Source organism: Cryptomeria japonica, chromosome 3, assembly GCF_030272615.1.
Source record: "Cryptomeria japonica chromosome 3, Sugi_1.0, whole genome shotgun sequence".
NCBI lineage: Eukaryota > Viridiplantae > Streptophyta > Pinopsida > Cupressales > Cupressaceae > Cryptomeria > Cryptomeria japonica.
The window spans coordinates 364,586,019-364,596,760 of NC_081407.1; the positions used below are offsets into that span (position 1 = coordinate 364,586,019).

The window sequence follows — 10,742 nt, forward strand, 5'->3', positions numbered from 1 at the left end:
ATAAAAGTACTTCAGAAAAAAAAATAGGGGATTACCATAGATCATGCAAACCCATCTGAGTGGCAAATATTTTGTTCACTCTCCATCATCCTGACTACTAATGCTTCACTTATGAAGGAAACAGTCCTTGGTATGTATTTGCTTCTTTGAATTATTCTAGTAAATTTGATTCCATGACAAAACACTACACACTTTAAAACAAGGTTGCGTGTAGCGAATGGGAGAAGCTCTACATAAGCAAGCCAACAAGTCATTCTAGCAAATGCCAAATATGGACAGCACAAAGCAGACATGTAAACATTATTACGGACACATTCAAATATCCTTGGAGCTTTTACAAGTCCTCGAGACTAGTTGAAAAAATAAATAATAAAAATTCACTTGATGAAGAATTTACATACTGACCCCTGAAAAGGGGTGAAAAGAATGTAAGCAGCCTCACAAGCTACTATCCAGTGCAGTATATGGCTAATGAGCCACCAGTAAAATTAACATTTATATGTTACATGTAAACATTAGCCAGTAAGTTATAAAGGCTTTTGAAAATCAAATATCATACTATACCACATGCACCGTTGCAGTAATCCTACAAAAACTCTAGTGCATGACCATGCTTGGGAAAATACTGGCGCTCTAAAAGAAACTTGCTAACTGTGAAGACAATGCACAACTAAAGAAGTTTGGGGAGCCTCGTTGTATTTTAAATCTTGATCTACAGAGCAATTAGAAGAATAAATTCAATGCAAAGGGCCGTCATAGTAGAAGTTGTCCTTCTGTTCTTCTTTAGGCCTGACAAGTCCAATATCTCTCTCATTATTCTGGTTAAGATATGGTTGCATGGAAGTATTGAAATTGGTAGCCGAATATCCCTGATTTGCAGGGTTGATCTGCATCGAAAATGAAGTGGAGACTCCTGATGTTTGTTGTCTCTCAACATGTCTACTGTCCAGGCCAAAAGCCCCAAGAGAACCTCCCATCCCCATACCTTGGTTGGAAACACCCCTGTCTTGAGAATTCAGACTCTCATTTGCAAGCCTTCCAAACATGTAATTGCTCTGTGGATAGTCATTACTAAGATCAGGATGCCTATCAAAATGAGACACGGTTCCTTGAGGTTGAGAACCAGTCAAAGGCATGGAATTTGTAGAGGATGCAACATTATTCTGCAAAATAGCTACAGATGGCCCATTCCCTAGTCCAGCATTGCTATGACTACTATTTCGTGGAGCTGGGACATCATGATTGTGTTTTCCTTCATAAGTTGTAATCACTGCCTTTGCATCATGCGAGGCTCTCTCAACATGCTTCCTTACTGGGCATCCTCCATTTGTGCATTTATAGTAACTCCTGCAAATACAGTTCACTAACATGAGAATAATGGAAATAATATTTTGAAATGAAAACATCATTATATTGTTCAAAAGAACTTGGTCATAGTGAGGACACAAGGAAATCATCTATAAACTACCTGCCAATAGGGCCTTCCGAATGGATTTGACTACAGACTAAAGCATGTAATAGATAACAGTTGAAGTTGCTGTTAAAACTAGAAACTTCATTGTGTGCATATAGGGATAAAGCAGAAAAACCTTTTATATGGAAACAGAGAAGACTTCAAACTTCGACTACTTACAGATGCACTGTTTTATCAAGTTGCTAGTCAAAAAAAAATCACCAGGATGTTCCACACGAGTAAAATTTCGGTGATATACAGAGGCATGGGCTCATAATGTTAATTTACACTGCTCATCTTATGATGATCTGTACTAACTGTATACAGAACGAAAGTCACACAAAAGCTGACACCAAAAGCACTGTTTCACAATGGCTCAGAAAAGGAGCTTCAAACAGTAATATTTTCTTCCCTGGGAATATTACATCTATAGACAAGAACATCCACACCAGAGCCCCCAACTCCACACAAGAACATCCCAAGAGGTTGAAAATGCTGCCGTAGCTCTAAAATAAATCGGTTGAACTGAAACTAGAAGTTGCCTAGGACAGAGTAGCATAAAACCATACAACATGTTTATGAAGCACGCTCTAGCTTCAATGTTTTCAAAGAAAAACTTCAAAAAAATCTCAATATGATCCTATTTAAGCTGAAAAGAAGGAAAACTAGAGCCTCCAAAATTGCTGCCTGGAATACTTTAAGAAGATAAATATCCTATGATTGGAAATTTTTCAAAGAAGCAACTGATTAAAATTGTTGGATAACATTATAATAAAATGAATGGAACTACGCTACCTTCCAGTTATCCATTTTCTATGAAGCTATTATGACAAGAATTCGGTAGTTAATAACATAGTTTTTAACGTTGAAGTGCAGTTGAACTTAATGGTTCAAACTACAAACAACTATAGGAATTTCAGAAGTAACAAGAATCAAAGTACAAGAATATTGTACAGAGCTTTGACGAACTGGATGAGATTTAGTGGTAAAAGCAAGTGGGCTTCTGAAGAGGAGCCCCCGGTCCAAACTGCAGGACACATGATATAATGTTGAAATTGGATACAATACTATATTCAACAGGTCAGGTGTGGTGTACCTCAACAGATGAGTCAGGGTGCAAGTCTGGGCAATTTTAATGGAAGTTATCCCCTTGGTTGTGGTTCTACTCCAAAGCTTGCTCCAAATGGACATTTACCAAATTTAGAAAAGAAATACAGTACAGAATTATTCAAAAAGTGAAAAACAATTAAGGCAAATATACTTTTGGTTTTAAATAGGTGGGAACTAGGGGCTAAAAATTGACAATTCTAACGCAATGTCCACATATAAAGGTAGCTTTAGGATAACACACCATTCATTTTGTAGACAGTCCTGCTGACGCGACGATTATACTACATCACTGGGGGAATCATCCCATCCAGCAAATGGTAAAATCTCAATAGGATCACTTCTCCAAACCTTGCATTGTCCAAGGTGGAGAGGAACAGAGAAACACTGAAAATTAGGACACATTCAAGCAAGAGAAAATTTGAAACCTTAATCAGTTTGTGCAGTAGTAACCTTCAACTAAACATGCTGCAAAATCGATAAATGTAACTCTTAAATTGGTTCTGTAAACCACACAAAGCACCATTGGTGACACAGATGGACCCATCTTATAAGAAACAAACGGAGAAAGAGCAATTTAATAGCTCAAAAGGATTAACCCTTGAGTACTAAAAGATTTACTTCTCAATGATGGTAACAAAAAATAAAAATAAGGAAACATATAAAATCCAAATGTTTTCCAGCATGGCGTTTATGTACTTTAGGCAGCCAAGTTCAGCTATTTCGTTGAATTTGACAAAAGGAAATACACTACAGCCCCGAGGATAGAAAGAGAACAGCCAACTAAATATTGTAAGGACACAATACCCCATCTAATAATGTTACCATCAACCACCCCAGCTCTTTGCTAGGCATCAAAAAGAAAAGTCAAATAAACTTACAAGGAAAGCACATAAAACATTATTTCCTTCGAAAACAGGCAAATCCCATTCTACAAAAATATATTAGTCATAAAAGATGCAATTACAACAATTCAATTACTACCCCCTAAAAATATGCAATTAGTAAAGGTATTAATTCTCAAAAAATTTCAAATGCAATGCCATGTAACAATTTTAGGAGTTCCTCCTGACCCTAGGTTTAATAGAAAAATGAAATACATCTGAAAAATAAAGCAGGAAGAGAACTATAGAAGTTAAGAATATTTCAATCATATGTATTGATTCTGTTCTTTAATAAATTCTCACAGTATCAAAATAAAATTTGACTAATGCAGATGTTTCTCCAACCAAAAACTCAGCTGAGAGGCTCCCCTTCTTGAATTTGAAATTTCATTTAACTGTAAAATAGTAAATTTAGGCTTGCAAAAAATACTACAAGTTGATTGTATGCTAACATTTTCTCCAAATGCAATTTTTGGTAGTTACATTTAAAAAAATAACAGTAGTTTCTGTTTTTTCTAAGTTTATTGCTATTAAATATTAAATAAGAATGACTTAAATTAAGGAGCACTACTAAATGTCTGCTGATATTGGACAACCATGCTTTACAAATGTTTGATACCAAGCAGTACTCTCTAAAGTTTGAACCATTGCTCAATGTCCCATAAATGAGGTCATGTACAGACTTAGAGTCTTCCCGGTAAATATAATTTTAGATTGAAAGATACTTTTATTTCATTCAACCAAATCAAGAATATACTTCAATGGACTATCAAATTGAAGTCCAAAAAAATAATATCAATTTTTAATTTTTTATACACCTTGGCTAAGATTTTGAGGATGATTCAATGGTCTAATGTTGATTGTGCTCCTCTAAATCTCCTTTAATCCATTCTTCATGGTTTATGCCCATGCGCTAATCCCTTTGCCAAGTTTTGTACCAAAACTTTCACCAGCAATGATCCAATCATGCTTTTCTGATAATTTAAGGACTTCTTTTATGTGCCATTGTTGTTTTAAAAACATATTCCTAAAGAATGCTAACAATTGACCACATTTAAATATTAATAAACAATAGAAAGCACAAAAAAAATTGACAAACCAACATAAAGATATTGTACCTAGGATTGGGGTTGCCTTTCACTACTTTCTGCCCATATTTGCGCCAGCGATATCCATCATCAAGTATATCAATGTCACTGGTTGTTTGCACAACAACCCGAGGCTCCCGAATAGTTCTGGTGGCCCCTATGATGTCAGATGCACTTTGTTCTTTCCTCCTGTCAATTTTCCATTAAGTATTTACAATCAAGAAGGCAATTGCATCTCTAAAAAGTATTAGGTAATTTCTATAGAATGGTTGAATTTAAAAGTTCTAAGTAAAGACACCTGCGCTTTGAATCATGTTCATCTTCTTCAGCATCATCTCCCAACAACTTGTCAGCTTGTGTCCTTGCATCATCGTCCTCACTTGCTGAAATTGACGAATGCTCCGGGGTATCTGCTGACTCCAGATGACTAGAGGTTTGTCCTGGTGGAGTTGAGGATGGATCTGAGAGTTCAGTAACAACAGAAGCTGATGAGGATCTCTCAAGGCCTTCACTCTTCCAGACTTGTGAGTAATTTGAATCATCATTAACTTTCAAATTGCTTCCCCAAGAAGACCCACCTTCTACTTTGATAGTAGCAGCAGAGCCTACGGTAGTTTCTCCTTCTTCATGAGCCACACGAGCAGCTCCCGTCCGACGACTCGGTTGAGGTTTAGGATGGTTATGGACACCCTTATAGACTATCTCTGTTACTTGTCCATCAAGAGAACGTTCAACCTTCTTCTTAGTTGGACAACTTGGGTGTGTGCACTTGTAATAACTCCGAGGATACTCACTTCCTTTGACATGCTTTTGCCCATACTTGCGCCAATTGTATCCATCATCAGAGCGTCTCTCTATCACATGCTGAGGAACTAGGGTGTTTTGGTTTACTTCTGACAACTGGTTCGAGGTCTGCCTCTCTTGTTGCTGCTCCAAAGAAACTGATTGCAGAGGAGCAGCATCAAGAGAAGCATCTTGCGAACGAGTATTGCCTGGCACTTGTCTTTCAGAGAATTCATTTGTCACTGGTCCCCTTGTTTTCTTGAAATCTGGTAAGGACCACATCTGAGCATCATCTTGAGATCCTTTTAGAGCTTGAGGCTGACCATAAGAGAAGGTGACCTTCATGAAAAGACAATATCCATGTAAGTCTTAATGCTCCAATGTTTTTTAATCAGAAAAATGAATTTAGATAATGAGAAGCCTAGAAGGAACCACAATAAAGCTGAATCTCCCAAAGTTTGTAGAGTCCCTTCAGCCTTTGCAAGTCTGTATTGTGCGTGCAACTAAAAATAACTCTATAACTTATCTTGTAAGAAATGAGTAATAAAGCTGAAGAATTTTTGAGAAGTGGTAATTTACTAAAACACTAATTTACATACTGCAAAAGGAGGTAGAAGATTAATACCAGGTTTCCAAAAGATTGCATTTGTGAACTAGAATTTGAATCTGTTAAGGGCTTGAAAGCAAAGCTTGAGCTGTCTTGTTCTTCATCCTTCAAAACATTTTGAGCAGTACTACTACTGTTTTCAAATGTAAATGGTAGTAAAGGAAAAGTGCCAGTTGTTGGTGACAGTAAAGCCTGCACCAAATTCATTCACAAAAGTAAAGATAAGTCTGGTTGTCATTTAAGATCTGATTGTGCCAATGAAACAACTTTATTGATTATAATATAATCTATGGATAAAGGTCCTGATTGCACATGTCGAATAACATATCCAATATCAGGTGCAAGAACATATAAATGAAGAAACAAGGAAAACAATTGTCCACAAGTTCTATAAACAAAATTCTTGCAGTCAATAGCAAACTTAAAGACTCCTAAGTTCTATAGCCTTCAAACTCAATACCCTTTTACTTATCATAGATACTCTCCCTTTGCTTTGCACTCCAAACGAAGCCACTATTTTATCTTTTGGAGAGAACAAAAAGACAATATGTCCAAAACATTTTCAATTGTGGGATGTATTTTCTTGGTCTTGCATTAACATGTATTACACACAGAAGCAAAACCCTTGGCCTTCTGCCAGGTTGGACGCTTGCCTATATGATTAGAGACATCTATATGCAAGTGGTTATAGACTGGTGATAGAGAATCTCAAACCAAAACAGGCGTTGTACTGGGAGAATAAATGGCATGAACAAATCACAGATTCGCTCCCATCCCATGCCTCCAAAAAAGAACTAAACAATTGCAAAAGTTGGAAAAGATTGAGGGGCACAATTTTCATAAGACAACATTCCTCGATTAAAAATCTCTCCAACTTGTAGCCGGTTGGAGGTATTTTGTGTTCATGACTAGACAGAGAGAAGTAAGCCAGATGACCGAGCTCTCCCTTCAAAGATCTATGATAGCAAAGGATGCTAAATTTCCCAAATTCAACTCTGTACTCCAAATTAAAATTATTTATATTTCCAAAAATCCAAAAATTGCACCTTAAATTAAAATTACATAAAAAACCCAAAAAAAAAAAATTGTACGTTTGTGTTACTTAAGCAATACTAAAGGGTTTTCTTACTGGTTTTTTCCCTTCAGTGCTTTTTGAACCAGACACTGTAAAAAATACTTTTAAAATTTAATATAGTTCAGTAGTTCTATCCACTTTTATAAAAAAAAAAAAAAAAAAAATTGCATGTGAAATTTGAAATTATGAATAAAACTCAAAAAATCCAAATTCTACCTGAAATTGAAATTACATATAAAGCCCAAAAATCCAAATTGTACGCAAGACTGAAATTACATCTGCAGCCAAAATTGCAAAAATTGTACCCAAAGTTTTTGAAAATTATAATTAAGAAAAACCAAACATAAATTATAATTAAGAAAAACCAAACATAATTGTACAAAATCTAAGAAAGGACTTCCGTCAACAAATTCAAATATAAATTTGTAAAACATGTAATCCAAAACTTTACTTCAAATTTAAATCACATACTAAACAGAAAAACAGATTTTTTCTTAGAATCATACAACTCACATAAAACTGAAGACCCTGTAGCAGAAAATCTAAAACAAGGACTTATACCCAATTGAAAACAGGTATACAAAACTGAAAACCCAAAATCCAAGATTGCAATTTCAATACCGAAAAGTAAAATTACAGACGCATTTTAAATCATATAATTTTTTTTAAAACCAAACCCAAATGACCAAATTTCTTTAAGAAAAGGACTAATTTTGTACCCTCAAACAGAGAACACTATTTTTTCCACATTAGTGATCATTGTTCAGGCATTTAATTTCATAAAGTCAGATCCTTTGCTACTTACTTGGGAGCTAGAGAGCAGAACTGGGGAGTCCAACAAGGTGGTGGGGCTCAAACCAGGCGGAATTGAGAAATATGGAGATCTGGGCATTATGGGAAGCGATGAGGGAGGCGTAGATTTGAACCTCAGCCTCCTCTCTGCAAAACTCCCTCCATTCTCATTATGACTATCAGCCTCCTTCTCTACTGAGAAGCCTTCATAAGAGCCTCCACCCAAAAGCTCCGAGAAAGAGGAAGTAGAATTCATATCCAAGTCTTCGTTTAGGAAAGCAGAGACCGGGCTGGCAAGCTGGTAATCCATGTAGTATGAAGAAGGGGAAATCATTGAGTTGTTATTATGATTATTATAATTGTTATTAGAACGCTGATTCTGTTCTTCTTGCTGTTGCTGCTGATCACCCATGAATAATTTGGATACCAATGGTATCAGCAGTGATTCTACTTTTCCTAATGGCAAGCAATAACAAAATGACGGTGGCCTGGGGCTGAAATACTAAATGAAAATGCTTCTGGAAGGTCAGAGGATCGAAACACGCAAGACACAGGAAAAGGGTATAGAGCTCGATAGTCAATGCTCTGCTTTGACTGGGCAAGCAAAACTAAGGCTGGAACACGGCAGGGCTGCTTCTGAGAAGCTACAAATTCCTGAAGAAAGCTCATGTTTGATTTTATTTATAAATTGAAGGCGGCTGTGAAGACTTTGAGTTTTCCCTTGCCTCCTCTTTTCTCATAATTAATGTTTGTGCTCGGTCAAATTTGACCAAGTCAGCAGCCCCTAACTTGGTTTTATTTATTTATTTTAAAATAAATATTTTGCAATGTGATTTAGCATACGTGGTATTAGGTGCACAAATTACTGACTTGCCCTAATAGTCAAGGTGTAAGGGGCCTACACCTAGTCATATTTATTTGGAGTATGATCCTTATCTTTTTATTGCTGTTAAATTTATTCATTTGATACTAAAATAGAATATTTTAATAACAATAACATTTGTAAGTTGAAGATGATAAATTTTTATAATTCATGTGATTAAAAAAGAGTTGTTTTTAGATTAGATTGTGTGTGTTTTTAACATCAATGTTTCAAATCACACTTTTTGATCCATCATTGAGATGTTAGAGTGCAAGTAGAATGTTTTGATCTTTGCTTGCACTCTAACATCCTGATTGGTATGATCTGAAATGTTGATGGAAAAAAAGAACACACAATCTAATCTAAAACAATTGATTCTCGACATTTGTAAGGTTAAGTAGTTCGTGGGATTAAAGGGTTGTGGTAAAAGTGTTTTATGTTTACGTATCTATTAGATATAGAGGCTATTTAATTAATCTCATGAGATTCTTACATTTTTTTTCTTATGTTGATGCACTTTGGTCCTTGGTCAAAAAGCTTGATGTTTTGAGTAAGACTCTAACCTCGCCTTATCAAAAAAGATAGGTAGGTTGCCTTCATATTTGATACAAATGTCACAATAAGTTTTGCAGTCTAAAATTAGTGGTATTCTATCTCCACAACTCCTTGTTACATGATAGGCATGTTCTTATTTCTCACTCTTCTTATGGTATTTTCCACCTACTAGTATTTTGTTTTAACATGATGTGAATTTGTCCTTAATTAAGCCATCAAAATGTCTGCCTCCCACTTGATTTCAACTCCTACAAATTTTTTTTGTTGTTGTAGTTTAATGTGGGATTAAACCCTTTGATAAAATATGGTTTCTTCCACCCAATTTGTTTTGTTTACGTGGCTATCTTAAATTTTGAACATGTCTTTTTTTATTTCCTTGTTAACATTTGGACTCTCTTACTAGATAATGTCTCATTTAGTCATCCACTTCTCAATTTGTTTCATTCACATGTTCTTCCTTCTACTTAGCTCTTCCTTTAACACCATTTTTTTGTCAATAATGGACACCCGAACCATTACTAATGCCTCAAACAAGAAACTCCCTATTTTAGTGACTAGAATATCGTATGAAATTAAGATTTTGATTTTAAGGCTACTTTTTTGGATTCTTTCTATCCACTTCTATTTCAATCTCTATAGTACTATTCAAAACTTCTCACTAATAAAAACTACATGTGTGACAAGCAAAGTATAGAATTCTCCTAATTTTCTAGTTCCATAATTTGCAACTCTACATTTATTTTGTAGTGAGTATAAAACCTTCCACTTCTTTTGAATTATTTTTCTGCTACATGTCTCACAACCAATAGTGGTGTGAAAATCAATCCTAAGGTACTTGTATTCTTTTGCTATTGCGAAAAGATCATGACTTTAGTTTTATCAATGTTCACTTGCATCCTAACTTCTTGACAGAAGAACTCTAAATCCTCAAGTGCTCTCTCAAATTATAAGCCATTTTTGCAATTAAGATAAGATCATTTATGTGCAAGATAACTTTACTACATATCCAACATGATGAACACCCCTCCATCAATATCTTGCCCAAACAAAATAGGTGAGAGTGAATATCTTTGTTTAGCATCAAAACCATTTTGGTTTTAGATTAGCTTACAAAACCTATGAACTACCATTCTATACTCATCTAAAATTGTAATTTCCTTCCTCATATTCCAAAATTGATCTCTAAATACTAAATCAAATCATTTTTAAAATCAACAACACAATATAAAACTACTTCTCCTTAAACATCATTTCAATTAAAATTAAAAATAGCATTACTCTAAATCTACTTCTTTTACATTTTCTTTCTTTTTCTACTAACTGCTAGTTCTACCCTCTACCAAACCTTCCAATAGCTCAATGAAAATACTTCTCAATATTTATTTTAATTTTTAGGTTTCTTGTCAATTTCTGTATTTAATAAACATTTTTTTTTTTTTTTCTACAGAATCTTCTATTGAACTACATTATTGTTTTTTAATGTTTTCCTCACACGTAAAAGTGTTGAGCAAGCAGAAGCACGATTACCTACTTTAA

At 35.0% G+C, this 10,742-nt stretch overlaps 1 protein-coding gene across 2 annotated transcripts; it reads right to left on the minus strand.

Moving 5' to 3' along the window:
• Nucleotides 1-354: 354 nt before the first annotated feature.
• Nucleotides 355-8,467, minus strand: LOC131080022 (probable WRKY transcription factor 3). 2 transcript variants are annotated; one of them, XM_058018108.2, is made up of 6 exons: nucleotides 7,803-8,466; nucleotides 5,941-6,114; nucleotides 5,111-5,654; nucleotides 4,831-4,993; nucleotides 4,563-4,721; nucleotides 355-1,347 (listed from the first exon to the last, which is right to left on the minus strand). In XM_058018108.2, the coding sequence occupies exons 1-6, from the start codon at nucleotides 8,199-8,201 to the stop codon at nucleotides 738-740; spliced, it is 2,049 nt and encodes a 682-aa protein (XP_057874091.2). In that variant the 5' UTR covers nucleotides 8,202-8,466; the 3' UTR covers nucleotides 355-737. The 2 variants fall into 2 exon arrangements, with proteins under 2 accessions (XP_057874091.2, XP_057874090.2); XM_058018107.2 differs by having other exon boundaries at nucleotides 4,831-5,654; nucleotides 7,803-8,467.
• Nucleotides 8,468-10,742: the final 2,275 nt, after the last annotated feature.

Bases quoted from the DNA above. Each gene is read 5' to 3' on its own strand.
- LOC131080022 (XM_058018107.2), bottom strand. From the start codon at position 8,201: ATGGGTGATCAGCAGCAACAGCAAGAAGAACAGAATCAGCGTTCTAAT. The intron at 6,115-7,802 runs GTAAGTAGCAAA...AATTTGGTGCAG, and splicing joins TTCTGCTCTCTAGCTCCCAA to GCTTTACTGTCACCAACAAC. The intron at 4,722-4,830 runs GTGTCTTTACTT...GAAAATTGACAG, and splicing joins GAACATGATTCAAAGCGCAG to GAGGAAAGAACAAAGTGCAT.